Source organism: Sapajus apella, unplaced genomic scaffold, assembly GCF_009761245.1.
Source record: "Sapajus apella isolate SASKATOON/1434 unplaced genomic scaffold, GSC_monkey_1.0 scaffold23, whole genome shotgun sequence".
In the NCBI taxonomy this organism is placed as follows: domain Eukaryota; kingdom Metazoa; phylum Chordata; class Mammalia; order Primates; family Cebidae; genus Sapajus; species Sapajus apella.
This window is the reverse complement of record NW_022436963.1, coordinates 7,962,928-7,985,361: the sequence shown is the minus strand read 5'-3', so window position 1 is coordinate 7,985,361 and position 22,434 is coordinate 7,962,928. Positions and strand designations below refer to the sequence as shown.

Below are 22,434 nucleotides of genomic sequence, written 5' to 3'. Positions count from 1 at the left end.
TTTCTTAGTCATAATTCGAGTTCAATCCCTATTCAAAGAATAAATTATCATCTTAAACAGAACCCAGGAGAAGTAAATTGAAGAAAAAAAAAAAACAAACCTCAATACTAACCTAATACAATACAAATTCACATATACAACTTATTCAAGACCTTCTCTACTGGAAGGCAGGTGGCTGTAGTTATGTGACACTGTCGGGTTCTCAGTATAAGCATAATTCTAATATTACAATGCCACTTGGGGTAGGAATTGGATTTGTGCCACGACTGGACAGTACCTATGCTGTAAAGTTTACATCAGAATTTAAATTTCCACTTACTTAGGTATATGTTCACCATGACTGTTAATTATTAAGGTAAAGAACAATGTTTAACTATGCCATACCTGATGCTCTAACTGTTTTTGTCTTCGTCTATCTCGTTCCTCAATCTGAGCTGGGTCCAAGAGGGCAGTCATAGAACGAAGAAAGCTGGCAAGATACATATGTTAGCTATTCAAAACCCCAAAAAGGTAGATTCAACAAGCTAAATCATTTTTGTTTGGGATAAATCTACTAATCATTTCTATTTCAAAGACAAATACCAAACCTGAAACCAATTAGACATAACACTCTTATTAAAGCACACAGATTTTCTTAAAAATATATAAATAAATACATAAGCATGAACTTACTTTGTTTTCTTACTGTTTGCCATAACCACATCCCTAATAGGTTTTGCTATATGCTCCTCCTCTGAAGGTTCAACCTGGCTTCCGGTTGTAGGTGTACAAACACTGCTGACATCAGCCAGCTCCTGAGTGTCAGGAGACACACAGAAGTACTCAGGTTGTTTGTGTGTTGACCGAGAGGACAGTTGAGATTGAGAACCAGGATAACTCTTTAATGAATCAAAGTGCATTGCCCATCTGTCATGTTCCTCACCCTAATGATGACAAATAAGAAGTGCTAAGAATTTTTCCAGTTATTCTCATGTATAATTATAAATGACAACCAAAAGTGATTTCTAAAAGTCACCTAGAACAGAATAATCATAAAAATTAACAAAATTGTACTCTGTTTAGAGTCCTTATACATATAGATAACTAGCTTCAAAAATTGGAGAAATTCAAAGAATTAGGAAATTTCTAAGATGTTTTAAGAATCTATGCAGTATCACACAATGCATTCAATGAAAACAGGCTCACATGGGCAAATGTGGAATAAATCGAATATTCTGGTCTTGTCAAGTAGTTTCAGAATACTTCTAGTTTTAAGACTTTAGGCCGGGCGCGGTGGCTCAAGCCTGTAATCCCAGCACTTTGGGAGGCCGAGGCGGGTGGATCACGAGGTCAAGAGATCGAGACCATCCTGGTCAACATGGTGAAACCCAGTCTCTACTAAAAATACAAAAAATTAGCTGGGCATGGTGGTGCATGCCTGTAATCCCAGCGACTCAGGAGGCTGAGGCAGGAGAATTGCCTGAACCCAGGAGGCGGAGGTTGCGGTGAGCCGAGATCACGCCATTGCACTCCAGCCTGGGTAACATGAGTGAAACTCTGTCTCAAAAAAAAAAAAAAAAAAAAAAAAAAAACTTTAATATTATTATCTTTTTCTTTTATAGCCATAAAACCTCATAAGTTACCTTTGAATATGTAAGTTTTTCCTCTAGTTTTCTTTGACGGTCACTTTCTATTTGCTTATTCAACTCTTCAATCCATTTTCTCTGCAGTTCTTGTTTCACAGCACTGAAAGGGTGCTCCAGCAGTACTGTTTCCTAAAAAACAGTCATAAAAGCCACCTAAAGTTATCTTTTTCTAATCACTTAATATTTGCAAATCTTGCCAAAGTAATTCATAGAGATTTAATCCAGTAAGGCATATATCTGTAAGAAGAGCAATAACTTCAAACAAATTTGAACTCAAAGAATTAAGTAGATATATTCTGATTCTCAGAATTATATTTTAAATATATTAGCAGAGATATAATAAGATATGTAAGTGTAAGGAAAGGACATTTTCTAATGAAAAACAAAAAATTCTTTCTCCAAAACAATTAGAAGACTTTTGAAATTCAACTGGGCACAGCGGCTCATGACTGTAATCCCAGCTCACTGGGAGGCTGACATGGGGAAATCACTTGAGCCCAGGAGTTTGAGACCAACCTGGCCAACACGGCAAAACCCCATCTCTACTTAAAAAAATAAAAATTAGCCAGGTATGGTGGTGCATGACTGTAATACCACCTACTTGGGAAGCTGAGGCACAAGAATCACCTGAACCTGGGAGGTGGAGGTTGTAATGAGCTGAGATCATGACACTGTACTCCAGCCTGGGCAACAAAGTGAGATGCTGTCTCAAAAAAAAAAAAAAAATTTTTTTTTTCCTCAAAATTCTAAGTCTCCTTTAGAGGCTGAAAGATTTATTAACAATTGAAAACAGATGAATATTGTTTTACATTTTACCTTGGAATACAACAATATTGCCTCTGGACCAAGAACAAGAATATAGAAAGATGTATGAGAGCAAGAGGCTTTTCCTATTGAATCATGTCTCTCTCCAGGAGACCCTGTCTTCTCAGTTTCTGCTACTACAAGCTCCATCACAGCCTATGATGTTTCAATAAGAAAAATATACTGTGTCCAGAATAAGTCTTTGAATCTTAAGGAAAAATAAGGAATGAAAACAGCATAAAAGTTTGCTCCCACTTTAACTGATGAGTTTAGAATACTGTTTTTTTTGTTTGTTTGTTTGTTTGTTTTTTTTGAGATGGAGTTTCACTCTTGTTACCCAGGCTGGAGTGCAATGGCGCGATCTTGGCTCACCGCAACCTCTGCCTCCTGGGTTCAGGCAATTCTCCTGCCTCAGCCTCCTGAGTAGCTGGGATTACAGGCATGCACCACCATGCCCAGCTAATTTTTTGTATTTTTAGTAGAGACGGGGTTTCACCATGTTGACCAGGATGGTCTCGATCTCTTGACCTTGTGATCCACCCGCCTCGGCCTCCCAAAGTGCTGGGATTACAGGCTTGAGCCACCACGCCCGGCCAGGATACTGTTTTTCAAAAGGAAGAAAAACATATTCTACTCAAATTGTTCTGAAATCAGAGGCAAGCAACAAAACACTTCGTTACATGAAATAACTGCAGGACATAAGAAGAATGGTTTGACAGAATCCTACAATTGCAATATACCTCACAATGTTACTTTCTTCCCTTGCTTTTACCAGAAAATGTCACAAAGCTCATAATTTAAAACCTACTGTTTGATCAGAAGAAATAATTATACAAAAAGGAAAGATCCTAATATCTCAGGTCCTCCTAAGTTCTAAATAGATTAAAAACCATCAAACTTACTTAAGCTTAAAACAATCACTTCAAAAGGAACATTACCTTTAGGTAAATGATTTAACAATTTTTCTACCTCTAGAAATGTTTCAGAGGTCAAAACGGGAAAAGAAAAACACGCGTTGTCCAACCCATGGCCCCGGACAGCTTTGAATGTGGCCCAACATAAATCTGTAAACTTCCTTAAAACATTATGAATTGTTTTGCAATTTTTAAGTTCATTAGCTATCACAGTGTTAGTTTATTTTATGTGTGACCCAAGACCATTTTTCTTCTTCCAGTGTGGCCGAGGGAAGCCAAAAGACTGGACACCCCTGAATTGTAAATGGACCCTTTGAACTCCCTAAAGAAAAATTTCAACAAGGTAATAATAGTCTTAGAATGCTGTGTATCTGTTTAAGTTTGATGTAACCAGATCCGATTCCGTATTTTATTGTAGTGGCACCGCAAATTATTCAGGTATTAGACAAAAGTCAAATTACCCTTAAAAATTCCTAGAACACTCAAAATGTTTTATATATATTTATAACCCTAAGCCAACTGAACAATCAGATCTCTCAATTTAGTCTTTCTTACTCAAGGATGTCTTATAAAGCCACTACCAATTACCTGGATTTCATTTCTGTCATTGACTGGGAAAGTCTTTAAATTATATTGTTTTTCACAAATCTCTCCCAACGTGCATTCAGTTATAAGAATGCAAAACACGGGAGTGGGAGAATTGCATTTCTTTTGCTTTACTTTAACTGTGTACATTTAGTCGAAGCACAGTAAGGTATATTTGTGTATAACACGAGACCCTGTAACAAGTGTTGTGTTTTGACCTTCTTCTAGCATTCCCTCTAAGTCCTATGTACGGTTAAAGAAAGAAGCCTCTATTCCCAGGCTCACTGACTTTTTTACCCTATCTCCCTATTATTGACCTGAGACTTCCCTTACATAAAAACTGGTTTCCTAAATATGTTTTGAGCCTATTCTCTCTCCCCCAACTTTTTTTTTTGAGACAGGGTCTCACTGTCACCCAGGCTGGAGTGCACAATCACGGCTTACTGCAGCCTCAACCTCCCAGGCGTAAGTGATCCTCCTGCCTCAGATTCCCAAGCAGCTAGGACTACAGATGCATGCCACCACACCCAGCTATTTTTTTTTTTTTTTACAGACGGGATTTTTACCATGTTGTTGCCCAGGCTGGTATTGAACTCCTGGGCTCAAGAAATCCACCTGCCTCGGCCTCCTAAACAGCCAATGCACACGGCCTATTCTCACGTGACAGCTAACCACCAGATGCTTCTGGCCAAAAGGTTTGTGTGTCCTCTGCTTCACTTTTTGATGTTAAGAGGGCTGAACACTCTACCCTTGGATCATGCTAATGCTGCCATTTTGCTACTGCTGCCATTTTTTTGTACATGGAACCCATGAAGGGGCATAAAACTCAATTGTGCATGGGTGTTTCTCCTTTCATAAATATTCATGACTCCTCCTATAGCTTATTAAATACTATATTCAGCCACTTCACTCAGCATAAATTCCTGTTCCCTTACTTGCTCCTTGAAGTTTCTGGCTCCTGGCTGGCCAAAGGCTATGCTTCCCAGCCTATCAGAATGGCTATGCTGCAGGTTGCAACTGCTGATGAAAAATAAAATTCTCCTTTTCAAATTCATGAGTCTCGTCATTTCCTCAGCTGACAAATACCATCATTAAAAAATATATACAAAATATTTTAAAACCTAAAAGTCACCTCAAATGGCTCTTTACTTGCATTAGCAACTATGGTATGGATTACCCCCAGATAATAAATGACCTAAAAAGCCATGCAAATTAAGAAATAATTATATATTGACATTTCAACTGAAAATTTGGCAACTGAAAATATTTATTTTTAGCATTAAAGATGTTTTATCCTGATGTTGAAAAGTAAATAACCCAAAAGCTGAATTCTCACCAACTTCATGAAAACTTAGTTTTAGCTACAGCTTTTAGTGGTGTCTGCATATAACTTCTAAACTTTACACACTTAAAATCATCACCCAGAGCTACAGAATTTTCCAAAATGAGTTCTGTCAAGACAAGCTTATTACCTTTTCAGTCAAAGTGCTTTTGGGATTGTGGGCAAATGCAATTCAGATTTCATTCCTTTTGTTCATGTAAAATTATCAATGTAGGCCGGGCGCGGTGGCTCAAGCCTGTAATCCCAGCACTTTGGGAGGCCGAGGCGGGTGGATCATGAGGTCAAGAGATTGAGACCATCCTGGTCAACATGGTGAAACCCCGTCTCTACTAAAACTACAAAAAATTAGCTGGGCATGGTGGCGCGTGCCTGTAATCCCAGCTACTCAGGAGGCTGAGGCAGGAGAATTGCCTGAACCTAGGAGGCGGAGGTTGCGGTGAGCCAAGATCGCGCCATTGCACTCCAGCCTGGGTAACAAAAGTGAAACTCTGTCTCAAAAAAATTATCAATGTAGGCAACTCAGCTCTACATGAAGCAGAACAGACAGCCATGCAAAAATTTTAACTTGAAGGGGTTCCATAAGAAATTTACGTAATTAGGCCACAATGCCAAACATTTCTACCACCAGAATCATCCCTTTAGGAGAATCATCCCTTTAAGTTACTGCATTATTTTCAGAATACATTTGCTAAAAGTAAATGTTCACAAGAAGGGATAATAAATGCAAAAAAGAAATGAAGGTGAATGAAGCATAATACACTCAAGTAAAAATTAACTGATAGCCAAAAATAAGGAAGACTTAAGATTCTCTCCTTCAAGAAAAACAGGCTATATAGAGGTCAAATATTAAAAGGTTTAAATATCCACAGTACTGACACTTAGGACTTACCTCTAAAGTCTGACTAGCTCTAAGTAGTGAATGCTCATCAGCTTGGACCACCATAACCTGACTAGGAGACTGTGATAGAATGCTTGAAGAGCTAGCAGAAGAGTAAAAACAAATAGAAAAACAGTGACACTGATTCTTTACCCAAAATTAACTACAGATAAAACTTAAAAATCACCTAAGCACTACACAGGCACACTTGGCATAGGCGTGTATTTGATAACTAAACACTTACATATAGTTAGTGGCAGAGTTTTGTATTCATTTCAAAAATTGCAGAGCTCTTTTAGAAGACTATAAAGGAGGTGCTTGGGAGCCTCTACATTCACCTAACAACACATAGAATGTAACCAGAGGCCAGTTGAGGTCATAATTAAATTAAAAATAACACTTTTAAAATACCATATGAGCCAGGCCCAGAGGCTCACACCTACAATCCCAGCTACTCAGGAGGCCAAGGTGGGAGGATTGCTTGAGGTCAAAAGTTTGACACCAGCCTGGGCAACATAGTGATACCCTGTCTCTAAAAAAAATTTTTTTTTAATTAGCTGGGCATGGTGGCATACACCTGTAGTACCAGCCACTTGCAAGGCAGAGGCAGGAAGATCCCTTCAGTCCATGAGTTCAAGGCTGTGGGAGCTATGACTGCACCACTGCACTCCTGCCTGAGTATACAGAGCAACCACACATACAAAAAAAAAAACAAAAACAAAACAAAACAAAACAAAACAAAAAAACCCCCAAGAATATGAAATGTTTTTTAAAATAGGCCAGGCGTGGTGGCTCATTCCTATAATCCCAGCACTTTGGTAGGCTGAGTCTGGTGTATCACTTGAGGCCAGAAGTTTGAGACCAGCCTGTAATGTTATGAAACCCCAACTGTACTAAAAATACAAAAAATTAGCCAGACTGGTGGCGAGCACCTATAGTCCCAACTACTCAGGAGGCTGAGGGAGGAGAATCACTTGAGCCCAGGGAGGTTACAGCGAGCTGAGATTGTGCCATTGCACCCCAGCCTGGGCAACAAGAGAGAAACTCTGTATCAAAGTTTTTTTTTTTTTAAATAAATAAACTTTAAAAATAAATTCTATAATATGAACACTGCTTAGCATTTTAAAAACTGCAATTAAGATGTCTTACCCTAGATTGGTCAAGAATTTGAAGTTTCCCCCATATTATTTTATCACTTTCAGATTTTTTCCAAGGATCATTCCATTTTTCAGACACTTCTTTTTCTTTCTTCTTTAAAGCAACCTGTTCATCTGTAAATAATGTCCTTTTTAAAAAAATGTACAAAAACTGTAAAAAAAGAACCATGTAAACAAATCATGACCTTCTTAAAGAATGTAGATACCAACATAGATCTAATCAAAACTTCTTTTTAGGAAGGAGATTAACTTACAAAGTAGAGAATAATTTTTTAGGGACATAAAATAAGAAAAAATTTAATCAGAACTAAAGTTAAGTATGGTACAATTTTATTATCACAATTACCAATACGGAGTAGTTTTATTGAATAACTTATATTTTGTTAATTACCATGAGGTTCTAATTTCCTGTAATGTTTATTCAATTATTATTAAGAGAATTAAAAGCTAGAATTCTGAAGTAGAGAACTATGGGTTAAAATTCAAGTTCAACGACTTCCTAGCTATGTGATCATGAGCAAACTGCTGGTAAGCTTTCTAAACCTTGGTTCTTCCTTCTATAAATTAGGTATAACAATAGTACCTATCTCAATATAGGGCTTGGCACAAAGTAAATATTCAATAAATGTTGGCTATTATTTCTTAATTGCTGACAAGTAAAAAACATAAAACCCTGTGTCTGACAGATATAGTCAAAAAGAAACCCCCGGCTGGGCGTAGTGGCTCACAGCTGTAATTCCAGCACTTTGGGAGACCAAAGTGAGTGGATCATGAGGTCAAGAGATCAAGATCTTCCTGGCCAATGTGGTGAAACCCTGTCTCTACTAAAAATATAAAAATTAGCTGGGTGTGGTGGCACACGCCTGCAGTCCCAGCTACTGGGGAGGCTGAGGCAGGAGAATTGCTTGAACCTGGGAGGCAGAGGTTGCGGTGAGCTGAGATTGCACACTGCACTCCAGCCTGATGACAGAGCAAGACTCCATCTCAAAAAAAACCAAAAAACAAAAAAACCCCAAAAAACTAAACCCCCAATCAACAACAGTTCCTTACAAAATTCAATGATGTATAAATTTAAATTCCAAGAATGTTACTAGAAGCATGACTTAAATAGAGGTGCTCTACTAAGACAAGTTAAAAAAAAAAAAAAAATAAACTGATTTTAAAACAGTTAAAGCATAAGGCTGGGCGTGGTAGCTCACGCCTATAATCCCAGCACTTTGGGAGGCCAAGACACATGGATCACCTGAGGTCAGGAGTTCGAGACCAGCCTGGCCAACAGGGTGAAACCCCAACTCAACTAAAAATACAAAAAGTTAGTTGGGCGTGGTGGCGGGTGCCTGTAATTCTAGCTACTCAGGAGTCTGAGGCAGAAGAATCACTTGAACCCAGGAGGTAGATGTTGCAGTGAGCTGAGATCATGCCACTGCACTCAAGCTTGGGCAACAAGAACAAAACTCTGTCTCAAAACAAACAAACAAAAACCAAAAAAACTGATTAAAGCATCAAATACTCCAGTCATTTTCAAGTAGTTCCCTCTTATTTCAGACATTTGGTATTGCATTTTGGTGTGTAATGTGCTAAAACAAAAATATTTAAAGCTGAAATTGATACAAACACACATCAGACTGCCAAACCTTCTGATACTGCTAACATAAATTTAATCTCTTCATTCTCCTTTTACCTTGATGGTACAGTTAGGATATTTGTCTCCTTCAAATCTCTTGTTGAAATATGATCCCTAATGTTGGAGGTGGGGTCTAAGGCGAGGTGTTTGGGTCACAGGAGGTGAATCCTTCATGAATAGCTTGGTGCCATCCCCTTGGGGTGATGAGTGAGTTCGCACTCTGTCAGTTCACAAGAGAGCTGGTTATTTAAAAGGGTCTGGCATCTCTCTTGCCATGTATAATGCCTGTTCCCCCTCTGCCTTCCACCATGAGTAAAAGCTTCCTGAGGCCTCACCAGAAGCTGAGCAGATGCTGGTACCATGCTTGCACAGTCTGCAAAACTGCAGGCCAAATAAACCTCTTTATAAGTTACTCAGTCTGTGGTATTCCTTTACAGCAACCCAAAACAGACTAACACACTTGACTTCATCAATTCACTCCTTATTTCTGCTGCTTATCTCTTTTTCTTTTTTTGTAGAGATGGGGGTCTCACTCTGTTGCTGCAGCAGGCTGATGTTGAACCCCTGGTCTCAAGCAATCCTCCCACCTTGGCCTCCCAAAGTACTGGGATTACATGTGAGACAATGCACCTGGCTTTGTTTGTTTGTTTGTTTTCTAAATCATCCATGCCAGCCAAGTTAGTGATGGTCTCACAAGATTTCTTAGTTTTTCCACTAGGGTGAAGCTCATCTCATGCCTTTAGCATAGGTATTCTTTTTTTTTTTTTTTTTTTTTTTTGAGATGGAGTTTCACTCATGTTACCCAGGCTGGAGTGCAATGGCGCAATCTCAGCTCACCGCAACCTCCGCCTCCTGGGTTCAGGCAATTCTCCTGCTTCAGCCTCCTGAGTAGCTGGGATTACAGGCATGCACCATCATGCCCAGCTAATTTTTTTTTGTATTTTTAGTAGAGACGGGGTTTCACCATGTTGACCAGGATGGTCTCGATCTCTTGACCTCGTGATCCACCCGCCTCGACCTCCCAAAGTGCTGGGATTACAGGCTTGAGCCACCACGCCTGGCCTAGCATAGCTATTCTTAAGAAATACAACTACTGTCACACATTTTGCAAATTGGGATATCCAAGTTTAGTTGAAGAAGTAAATTTCAAGACTCTAATAGAAATTATAGATTTTTCTGTTATAAAGTCCAAAGCTGAAAGAAAGCAGTAAGTTTATTTCTGTCTAGAATATACTGTCTGATATCACAATGATTAATTAGATTATTTTGGTTATTTTAAAAAAATGGTATCAATTAGTTTTTAGTAAAACCGTCCTTAAACGCATAGGATTTCTACAATGGAAAACTATGACAAAGCACTTCCAGGAAATGCAAAAAGTTTACAAATCGTTGAGCTTACAGGGGCTACAGAATGATACTGATGACATTCATGTTTTTGGTGCAAACTTAAGAGTAACAAAAAGACGCAACTTAAGGCATTATGAAACCACAATGTTATCTTAAGCATTTGTAGAGAACTACTCTAGATGTCAAATGTTATAAAACAAGACTTTTGATAAAATCATACTAAAAGATATACAGTAGACCCTCCATATTCATGGGTTCCACATCCATGGATTCAAGCAACCACAAATTGAAAACATTTGGGAGAAAAAGGATGGTAGTGTCTATAATTAACATGTACAGACTTTTTTCTTTGCCATTATTTCTCAAACAACAGCATTTACAGTGTATTAAGTAATCTAGAGATGATCTGAAGTCTATAAAAGGATGTGCATACATTATATGCAAATGTTACATCATTTTATAAAAGGGACTTGAGCATCCATCCATTTTGGTACCCTGAAGTGGGAGGATTGTCCTGGAACCAATCTCTCATGGATACTGAGGGGTAACTGTACTTTAAAGGAAACTACAATGTTTTACCCCAAAATATATTTATTTGACATATTTCGAGACGGCTGTTCAGAGGGCCTGCAAACAGAAGTAGCCATGCAAAGCTGTCTTTTGTAAGGAAGATTTGCATCTGTAGAGAAAATCTGCATTAATACAGCCAGGCTTTCTCTGAGGATTCTCCCTCGTCCAGATCTAGGATAAATTAACTGAGTCTGACACCTTTAAAGGTCTGAAAGAAACATCTATCACCTATTCTCTGAGGGCTACTACATTTGAGGTCTCATGTACATAATAAAACCACTTTTACTGGCCAGGTTGCCTCTTCTCCCCCTCCCATAACCTGTTTTGCCATGCTCCAAGCCCCATTCGTTCTGTAACCTCAACATGGTGGACAAGTGTCAGCCACCTAGCCATTTCTTTTAGTTTTTAAATTCTGTAAAACTTCCATGCATGTTAATAAATTTGCATCTCTCTTATTAATTTGTCTTTTGTCAGTTGATTTTTCAGAAAACCTTCAGAAGGCAAAAGGGAAGTTTTCCCTTGGCCTCAAAAGTTAATCCTCAAAAACACTTTTTTTTTTTTTTTTTTTTTTTTTTTTTTTTTGAGATGGAGTCTTGCTCTGTTGCCAGGCTGGAGTATAGTGGCATGATCTTGGCTCACTGCAACCTCCACCTCCCGGGTTCAAGTAATTCTACTGCCTCAGCCTCCTGAGTAGCTGGGACTATATGGGCACACCACTATGCCTGGCTAGTTTTTGTATTTTTAGTAAAGATGTGGTTTCACCATGTTGTCCAGGATGGTCTCAATCTTTTGACCTTATGATCTGCCTGCCTCAGCCCCCTAAAGTGCTGGGATTACAGGCGTGAGTCACCATGCCTGGCCTCAATACATATTCTTTAAGCTAATAAAACTATTATAGGCCGGGCACAGTGGCTCATGCCTGTAATCCCAGCATTTTGGGAGGCCAAGGCGGGCGGATCATGAGGTCAAGAGATTGAGACCATCCTGGCCAACACGGTGAAATCCCATCTCTACTAAAAATACAAAAATTAGCCCGGCATGGTGGCGGGTGCCTGTAATCACAGCTACTCAGAAGGCTAAGGCAAGAGAATCGCTTGAACTTGGGAGGCAGAGGTTACAGTGAGCTGAGATGGCGCGCACTCCAGCTTGGGCAACAGAGTAAGACTCTTGTCTCAAAAACAACAACAACAAAGCTATAATAAAAGGTATAACAACAACAGCAACAAAACTATAATAAAAGGCATAAAAGTTACCTACCTAGCTCTTTCCTCCACTGGGCTTTTTTTGCTTCTAACAAACTTCTATCACGTTCCCTTTCCCCCAGAGTACTGAATATATCAGCTGGTTTCCATTCACTCTCTCTAACGCAAAACATAAAAGATAATAGAAATTATATCACACATTTCTACACAATTGACTCCATAAATATTAATAAGCTTTTAAGTATCTTTAAGTATTTTGAGTAACTATTTCACATGCAAATTAAGGAAAAGCAAAACCATATTCCAAATATGACCACACAATAACAGATATGAGTTACATACATGGCAATTTTTTGCTCACACTGCTTAGATGTCTCCTGATATTCATTTAAGATAGATTTATTTTCAGCCGGGACAGATGAAACCATCTCGGTTTTTGTGAATAATCCCATAATGTTCTCATCCTTTGGCTGATTAGAAATACTGTTTAAATGTAGACTATATTGACCTAGGAGGTAGTAAGATGCATGTTTTAAAATTAACACTCAATTATATTCATTATAATACTTGGCATACTGCTATGTAGTTCTTACATGTCTTATAGATTACTTAAATTAACTCTCACAACAATGCTTGAGGTGGGTATTAAGTTTACTTTCCTGTCAAAAAAAAAAAAAAAACGAAGCAGGAGGCAGTGGCTCACACCTGCAGTCCCAGCACTTTGGGAGGCTGATGCGGGCAGATTGAGCTCAGGAGTTCGAGATCAGCCTGGGAACATGGCAAAACCTTGTCTTTACAAAAAATACAAAAATTAGGTAGGTGTGATGGCATGAGCCTATAGTCCTAGCTACTCGGGAGGCTGAAGTGGGAGGATGGCTTGAGCCCAAGAGGTGGAGGTTTCAATGAGCCGAGATTGTGCCACTACACTTTAGTCTGGGCAGCGGAGCCAGACCCTGTCTCAATAAATAAATAAATAAAAATTTAAAAAAAAAAAAAAAGAGAGAAAACTAAAGTCCAGAGGTTAAACAGCTTGCTCATGACCACAGCCATACAATTTCTTACATCAAGAAAAACAGCAGCAACAACAGAAAACAGACCTCCATTTCCTCTTGTCAACATGCTTTTAAAAATAAAAATCATTAACACAAATCACAATCTAAAGGAGAATATAAATATCTTGATAAATACTCATTATCCTTGATGTTACTTTTCTTATTTAGCTGTGAAATCAGTGGAAAACCTTTTCATGAATTGTCTCTATGCCCCAGCTACAATATCTAAATCAAATGTTTTATAGAGGGCTCACATGCTGGCTCAAAAACTGTTCTGATTTCTTTTGAATGTGCTAGTTCTTCCAATGAAGAGAAAGACTTAATATGCAGGTCTACCTCCTTAGGCAAATTCTGCTTTTAACTTTGTTGATATGATCTCTCATTATGCCTAATAAGCAGGTTGTTGCTAGAATTTTAGCCCTAGAGACAAAATCCAGCTCTCATTTTACCAAGAATAATCTATAACGAGAGAGTAAATAATGCCATCTTGACTATCATGGGAATATACAGCGGTTACTGGGCCCCCAAACCACTTGTAGGGCCTCTCCATGTGAACTGTTAACTTTTTATTTATTTCACTATTGCCTAATAAAATTTTAGTTATTTCTATTGTCTTAATATTCACAATTCCTTATCCTAAAGTGGAAACTAGAAGGCTTTTAAAAAGACACTACAATGCCAGGACTTGTGAAAGAGAAAGCATGAAACACTCTACTGTTCCTTCCAAATCTGTGTTAACCTTGTTTTTTAAAAAGAGTACTGCCAATCCTTAGCATGGAATGAGGGACAAGAAGAGTAACTGCAGGGGCCAGGAAAGCAATGTTTTTCAGCAACTCAAGTCAAATAGTCATAGTAAGGTTTCCTTAATTTTTACTGGAAATACCATAATGGGTTGTTTTTAAGGCATGTTTCCTGTAACTATTTTAAATGAGTAAAGCCTCCTATATTCTAAAATATGTATAATAGTTTTTTGTATTAACATTTTTTTCTAAAGTCCACAGAAACTGGGTTTCTTAATTATTCTGAAAACTAATCTTAAAATATGGCACAACTAAAAAAATAATTTTGCATATTAGAAAAAGTCCTTTAAAAGAACATTTATTTTAATATATTGACATGTTAAATTAGAATTTAAGAGTCAAAGTTACATAAAACCCAATGAATCTGGTATTCTAAAACATATTGAAAAAAATTAAAATTCATTAAAATTTTAGTAAAATCTTACTTTTTGCCTCCTTTCCATTCTCAGTCAGGGAAAGAGATCTATCTCCTTGGTTTACAGTCATCAAAATCTGTTGTAGTGGGTCTTGTGTTAGACACACCAAACTGCTCTTCATATTTTCAGCTGTGGTGTGTTTTTTGTGAGGCTTCTGTTTCGCTACTAGAGATGTATTTATGGTGTTTCTAGTCTTCTGTATATTAGGGGTTGCAGGTGAAGTATCTTTCTGGTTATGAAGACAATCTTTATCTATATGTTGTTTACATAAATCCTTAGTGGATGAAAATGTCATTCCATTTTTTTCACCTTTTGCTTGTGATGTTTCTGAACCAACTGTCTTCTTTTGCAAAACTTTTTCACTCCCAATTGATTTTAGAATATGTCCAGTTTTTGTTCTTAAAGGACACTTTGCAATCTTGGTCTTATTTCCCATCTGTTAAAACACCAGAAGGTTATTCTTTTTTTTTTTTGAGTCGGAGTTTCGCTCTTGTTACCCAGGCTGGAGTGCAATGGCATGATCTCGGCCCACCGCAACCTCCGCCTCCTGGGTTCAGGCAATTCTCCTGCCTCAGCCTCCTGAGTGGCTGGGATTACAGGCATGCGCCACCATGCCCAGCTAATTTTTTGTATTTTTAGTAGAGACGGGGTTTCACCACTTTGACCAGGATGGTCTCGATCTCTTGACCTCGTGATCCACCCGCCTCGGCCTCCCAAAGTGCTAGGATTACAGGCGTGAGCAGAAGGTTATTCTTTAGAACTGTCCACAAATATGATCTGTGATAAATCAGTCCTCTAAACTTTTCTCCATTTTGCTATTTAGGTAACATAACCATAAGAAATTAACTCTTAATAGTTACACATCTTCATCAACAACTAGAATTTATCTTACTTCAAGATAATAAATACAGAAGAACTTTTATTATAGTTGTTATAGGACATCTCCATTATACTCCAGCTTTGAATCTAATGCCAATAGATTATACCACTCACATTACCTCTTTTTTTAATTAAAAAAAATTTTTTTAACTTTTTTTTTGATACAGCATTTCACTGTTGCCCAGGCTGGAGTGCACCAGCACGATCTTGGAGGTGCAACCTCCACCTCCCGGGCTCAAGCCATTCTCCCACCTTAGCCACCTGAGTGGCTGGGATTACAGGTGCCCGCTACCATGCCTGACTCATTTTTGTATTTTTAGTAGAAACAGAGTTTCATCGTGTTGGTTGGGATGGTCTTGAATTCCTGAACTCAGGTGATCCACCTGCCTCAGCCTCCCAAAGTGGTGGAATTACAGGCATGAGCCTCCATACCCAGCCATTTTTCACATTATAAAGCCAATGTTCAACGCATTTGTTTAATATCAGCTGACTTCACAAATTATATGGAACCAAGATATCAGGGCCAGATCAGAGAAAAGTAACATTTTTTAAATATAAAATGTAGGCCAGGTGCGGTGGCTCACGCCTGTAATCCCAGCACTTTGGGAGGCTGAGGCAGGTGGATCACCTGAGGTCAGGAGTTCAAGACTAGCCTGGCCAACATGGTGAAACCCCACCTCTATTAAAAAAAAAAAAATAGCCAGGTGTGATGGTGGGCACCTGTAATCCCAGGTACTCAAGAGGCTGAAGTAGGATAATCACTTGAACCCAGGAGGCAGAGGCTGCAGTATGCCAAGATCATGCCATGGCACTCCAGCCTGGGCAACAACAGTGAAATTCCATCTCAAAAAAAAGATATTTATAAAATGTGCTATCTAGCACTAGTATTACAAATACCTTTCAGTATGTCACTGATTCTCAGATATAGACATACATTTTTTTATTGTTTTATATTTTTAGTCTTTGAGACTAAGTGTAAGAGTTTTAGAATCCATTATTTTAATAAATTACTTATGACACTGGATTATCTGCATTTTTTTCATTTCTCTTTCTATAAGCCTAACAAATTAGGGTAGTAACCACGTTTACTTTATTACCGCAGATTGAAGAAAAATGTAGGAGAGGTTGGGCACAGTGGCTCACACCTACAATCCCAGCACTCTGGGAGGCTGAAGCAGGAGGATCGCTTGAGCCCAGGAATTTGAGACAATCGTGGGCAACACAGGGAGTGTGTACAAAAAAATTAACTGAGTGTGGTGGTACAGGCATGTGCTTGTAGTCCTAGCTACTTGGGAGGCTGAGGCAGGAGGATCCCTTGAGCCCAGGAGGTCGAGGCTACAGTGAGCCATAATTGTGCCACTGCACTCCAGCCTGGGCAGAGAGAGCCTGTCTCAAAAAAGAAAAAAGAAAAATGCAGAGATTTTGACAGAATTAGGAAAGCACTTTGATAACAAATATGTTAAACTTGATGATGAGATAGAGTTCAGCTGTTTAAAGAACACACTATGGAGAGTACAATAATTCAATCAGTGGGAAATGAGAAAAAACAGAGACCTGTGGGTGTTTTAGTAACTCAGGAGCTTCCCCTATTAGAAGGAACAAAGAAAAGCACCATGCAGAGAGAATTCATGAATAACTTGCAGAAAAGAGAATTCAACATATAACTGCAGAAATGTGAGATCTGGGAAACTAAAAAACAAAACAAAAAAGGAAGAAAATACTACTGATTCTGGTGTTTATAGTCTATGAAGAACAAAAAAGAAATGAGGATCTCTGTAACCTCTATAAATATGGGAAGACAAACTTCTTGAAAACAATCAATACAGAAGGGAAACTTAGGTTGCATTAGTATTTTGAAGTCCCAAATGCTATGGGGATAAACCCAAACAATTTTCTTTAAGGCAGTAAACAATTCAGGCTCAACATCAGTTGAGAATGTGCTACTCTAAAAAAAAATCCTTAAATACCTCTAGACAGCTGATACAATTTTAAGTCTAGTAATCACAAGTCCAAGACTAGTAACTTCATTATAGCCCTACCAAAAATCCAAGACTAGTAATTCTGTTTATTATAGGCCTATAAAGGGGATCTTCAGATGTTCTGAGTTAGTTAAAATGATAATGAAACATCTTCACAAATGTGGCTTCTGTAACAAATCAGCCTGAAGAAGATAAAAATCAACCATTACAAATAGTTGTTCATCTAGGAACTTGATAAAGGCCACTGTATTTGTGAATGTGATTCATATAATACCAGTTAGTTAAAATTTTTAATAGGGAAGGGCTAGGAATAACATACAATCTGTAGTCTGTGATTAGCGGAGCATTCAAGGTACATAACTATATACACAGAGAGAGAAACAGTTTTTATGTGTAGCTTGTGGAATTGTTCTGATCATCTTCACCCATTTATTGAGTGATATTTTGGGTACTCCAGCAACTTCTTCACCTTGATTAAACCTGCAAGTAAAGCCATTGAGGGCTCAGAGTTGAAGGGCAAAGTGCTACATCATTCAAACTGGGTTCTATCCACAGACAAGCAAAGACTTTAAAACACTGCAAAGATAAAAGAAAAGGAGGCTGTAGTAAGTTATGGAAGAGAAGAGAAATTCCTACTGCTATTAGTCTAAAAATTAAAAAAGAAATAGGTAGCAAGAAAAGCAAAAGTATCAAAAAAAAAAAAAAGGGTTTTTTTTTTTTTTAAGAAGAAATTTTGCTCGGTGGCTGGAGTACAGTGGCATGATCTTGGTTTACTACAACCTCCATTTCCAAGGTTAAGTGATTCTCCTGCCTCAGCGTCCCAAGTAGCCGGGACTACTGGCACGTGCCACCATGCCTGGCTGATTTTTGTATTTTTAGTAGAGACAGGGTTTCACCATATTGGCCAGGATGGTCTCGAACTCCTGACCTCAGGTGATCCACCCACCTCAGCCTCCCAAAGTGATAGGCATAAGCCACAACACTCAGCCTCAAAAAAACTGTTAAATGATAATTCCAGCCTGAGCAATATAGTGAGACCCCCATCTCTATTAAAAATTTAAAAAATTAGCCAGGCATGGTGGCTCATGCACATGGTCCCAATTATTCAGGAGGCTGAAGGAGGAAGATCTGTAGCTACGATTATGCCACTTCACTCCAACCTGGGTGACAGAGTGAGACTCTGACTCAAAAATTAAACAAAGTGATAATGTATTTTGTAGAAAAAAAGCACAACAGATTCCTGATAAGGGAAAGTAACTTAAAAGGAAAATTATCCTTAAGTTCAAGTGCAACCTTTTAAAGGAAAAAGCTAAATGTATGCTAGAATTTGTGAATTTCCCCTTTGGTGTGGACAAATGGAATATGAGTATGAAAAGAAAGAATATTTTTGTTTAAAGTCTAAATATTATTTTTAAAAGAACTCTGGAGCTGCATTGTCCAGTACAGTCCATTGTCCATTAAATTCCATGAAAAATTAAAGGGGATTAGAAATTCAGTTGCTCAGTCACACTAGCCACATTTTAAGTGCTCAATAACTACACATGACTAGACTAGTGGCTTCCATATTTGATAGTATTGATTTTATTAATGAACACTTCCATTAACACAGACGCTTTACTGGATAACACTTATCTAGAGAAAGAGGTTCAATTGGGCTTTAAAACCTAAAATGATTCATTTCTGTGAAAGGGGCAATCTGAAAACAAGAAAATAATAACTTCTCACTAAATTCCAAACCCCTTAGAACAGCTGACATTTCCCAGGAATTATTTTCTAACCACTGTAAAGAAAACTGCATTTTACATTTGAAAACAGGTCAGGTCAAAGTCATATGGCTTACCTTCACAGAAATTTTTGACTTATGTTCTACAAAAGAAAAAAGAAATTACTAAACTATCCACCAAAAACATACTAAGGTGGTCATGCAAGAAAACTGTAATTAATATTGTTGTAAGATTTTAAGCTAGCAACATTATCCTTGAAAGCATTACCTTTAGATCCTGCCTGAGTATTCTTTTATAATGCAGTTCAAGTATTTACTTCTATTTCAATTTTGTTTTTTATCCTTCCAAGCTAAAACTATAAACAGAAAAAAATGCGAAGGAGAAGATAACAAAGTACAGACTTTAAAAATGAATACTAAAAGTGACTTTAGCAGTTTACCGTGGTCTTACTATGAACTTTTCTCAAATGATACATTCTTTACATGCAAAGAACATGATTAGATAAATTTCACTTGTATTATTCATCAGGCAATAAGGATATCTGGTATATGCAAATATAATGAACACACAATATAGTGGTACGTTAAATATTATGAGTCTGAATACTGACAGCAGTAAGCAGTGTTGTAATCTGATTTGGCTAGAAGTAAATTTAAAGAGGATGGAGAAACAGTTTTTTTCAAAATATTTAAATATCACTCTATTACAAGCAAAAAGACTGCTGAACTAATATAAACTTTATGTATGAATTTAAAACTTAACATTTCAGATTTCTGTAACAAAACATACCACATGGAGACAATATTAGCTTGGTTTTTCCATCCAGTAATTCAGTTTCAAGCTTTAAACCATCTCTGCAATAAAAAAGGAAAGTTGTCATTTTTAACCACATTTTAAATAGATAGAAATGTCTATTTGAACCTTGACAATAAATTCATTATTTTGAATTTATGCAGGAATCTTGTACATGTCGAACCCATCTTTTAATTAAAAACGTTATGCAAGACGGGCACTGTGGCTCACGCCTGTAATCCCAGCACTTTAGGGTCGGAAGATCAAGGCCATCCTGGCTAACACTGTGAAACTCCGTCTCTACTAAAAATATAATTAGCCGGGCGTGGTGGCAGGTGCTTGTAGTCCCAGCTACTTGGGAGGCTGAGGCAGGAGAATCACTTGAACCTGGGAGGCGAGACTCCGTCTCAAAAAAAAAAAAAAAAAAAAAAAGTTTTGCAATCCAAGATAAAACCAACAACTACAGGAAGAAAATTCTTCTTTAAACTCTTCAATAATACAAGCATTGTTATCATTAACCCAAACCTCATTTTGTTATTGGTAAACAATAAATTCAGTTATCATCCCACCATTTAACACATTACAGCTCTAGACTGGAAAAAATAATGCTGTTACCAAAACTCCTCACATAAGTTAAAGGAGCAAGATATATTTAACCACAATTCATTAGTTTCATAATGAACTCATGACTAGCACATTCCATGGAGTGCTGGAGCATTGAAAATGTCTATCAGCAATACCATCAAGGTTAGTAAATGCTTGAGCAAAGAGTACCACTTTGAATGTTTCAAATAATACATACTTACATTTAGTATTATGCTTTATATATGCATGTCAAAAGCAAAGGCATAAAGTAACAGTAGGCACTGCCAACAAAACTTGAACCAGTCTGTTAAGGTCCTAAATAAAAATTCCACTGAAAAAATGGCAGTCCATACACACAGTCCATAATTTAGAGAGAGAAAATTAAATCCAGCAAGCCAGTCAAGGGAGAGAGAGGCTGGGAAAGGTCTGATTAGGAATGCGAAATTTGCGGTGTTGCTCAGGTAGGGGAAATCAAATTACCTCAACTATTCAAGATAAAACACTGGAAAGAATAGGTTTTACGGGTTTCCCTATTGCAAGGTTATGAACGGTTCATGATTATGTTGGTGAAACGTTACCAAGAAATAAAAGACCTTGAATGGCAAAGTATCTTCTGTGACGCACTGCACTGTAACCTACTTAAGGGACACACCATCTTATTTATTTCCATATCCCCAGATTCTAAAACATAACATTTGCTGAACGATGTGTAGTTAAGTCTGAGTTTGGTGGCTTCTCATTTTCTTAAAATACCAAACTTCCGAGTGATGAAGACCATGAACCAGTCCTTTTTATTTATTCAATCCTACTTAAAGAGCGCCTACTAGGTGTTAGGCACTGGTACTACACCGATTTTTTGAGAAGCCTCGGTTCCCCTCCTTGTGGGCCTAAAACTAATCTGGGCGCTCCGACATTCTGCAAGATGCCAAAAACAGGGTGGCAAAGACCCTGGGGCCTGGCCAGTAGTACTCCCCAGAAGCCGCCACGCTTCCTTTAACTACCTCGTCATTTCTCTCCTTTCCTCCACACCTCCCTTCCCTCCCCATCCTGAAGTAAATAAGAGGCCGAAAAGGGGATCACAGGCAGTTTTAATGCGAGAGTCATTAAGTGAAAACGTAAGGTCTGCCTCGCTCTTCTACCCGAGAACTGGGCTCTGCCCCTCTTTGGCGGCGCAGGTCGGGAACGTTCTCCGCTAAAGACTCCAAGGGACGACCCATACACACACGCCCCACTTTCCGCTGACGACCACTTTCCTTACCCCAGCTTACCCCAAGTTCATGGCCCGAGCTCGCACTCTTTCCACAGACAGCTAAAGCCCCTTGTGTACGTCGGTTGCCGCCGCCGCTCAGCAAGCGCTACGCCGATTGGATACAGGGGTGCTGGCAAGCTGGGCAAGTGGACCAATCAGGATGGGGCATGCTGGCGCGTCCGCTGAGTTGGCCCGGGGCTCCAGGGGCTAGGGCTGTGTTTGCCCCATCCCTGCGCGCAGCGGAGTTTGGCCTGACCCGGCTTACGAGTCTAAGGCTTCGGTGGCGGAGAGCAAAGAACGCGCGCGCACGCACGCACACACACACACACACACACACACACACACACACAGACACACCCTTTTTTTGGGGGTCACCATTTGCAAGTAAGTTACAGACGTACACACACACACACCCCCTTTTTTGAGTCACCATTTGCAAGTAACAGACATTGTAACACGCACACACACACACACACACACACACACACACACCCTTTTTTGGGTCACCATTTGCAAGTAAGTTACAGACATTGTAACACTTAACCCCTTAACACTGCAGCATGTATCTCCTAAGAAGTTCTCCTATATAACCACAGTATCATTATGCCTAAAATAATTAATTTCATGACAGTATCCTCCCTTCCCTATTTAATTTTCCCCACTTGTCCTAAGAATACCTTATAGGCTTTTTATTTAGAAAGCAAGAGCCAATTAAGGTTCACACATTACATTTGGTTAAGTATCTTTACACACACTCTTCTCAGAAAAAAAAAATGAAAGGTATTAATTATTAAATCCTTGACAAACTTTAATTTTTTATTGTAATATATGTTAAAATTGACTTTTTGCCATTTCCTTTTTAATTTGTAATTTTTTTTTTTTTTTTTTTTTTTTTTTTTTTTTTTTTTTTT

At 38.3% G+C, this 22,434-nt stretch overlaps 1 protein-coding gene across 9 annotated transcripts in view; it reads right to left on the bottom strand.

Annotated features, from left to right (window-relative positions):
• Positions 1-21,643, bottom strand: part of CCDC66 (coiled-coil domain containing 66) — a 41,437-nt gene extending 19,794 nt beyond the window's left edge. For 3 of the 9 annotated variants that reach the window (XM_032290239.1, XM_032290240.1, XM_032290245.1), the window contains exons 1-10: positions 21,543-21,643; positions 19,687-19,751; positions 19,014-19,039; positions 14,325-14,751; positions 12,390-12,555; positions 12,103-12,206; positions 7,297-7,418; positions 1,623-1,754; positions 673-923; positions 385-469 (exon numbers count right to left, since the gene is read on the bottom strand). In XM_032290239.1, coding sequence (XP_032146130.1) covers positions 385-469; positions 673-923; positions 1,623-1,754; positions 7,297-7,418; positions 12,103-12,206; positions 12,390-12,555; positions 14,325-14,751; positions 19,014-19,039; positions 19,687-19,751; positions 21,543-21,553 — 1,389 coding nt within the window. In that variant the 5' untranslated portion in view covers positions 21,554-21,643. Of the gene's footprint in view, positions 1-384; positions 470-672; positions 924-1,622; positions 1,755-6,159; positions 6,251-7,296; positions 7,419-12,102; positions 12,207-12,389; positions 12,556-14,324; positions 14,780-15,071; positions 15,252-19,013; positions 19,040-19,164; positions 19,253-19,686; positions 19,752-21,542 lie in introns of those variants that run through there. The other 6 variants (XM_032290241.1, XM_032290244.1, XM_032290242.1 and 3 more) reach the window with 6 other exon arrangements.
• Between the last annotated feature and the right edge of the window lie 791 nt (positions 21,644-22,434).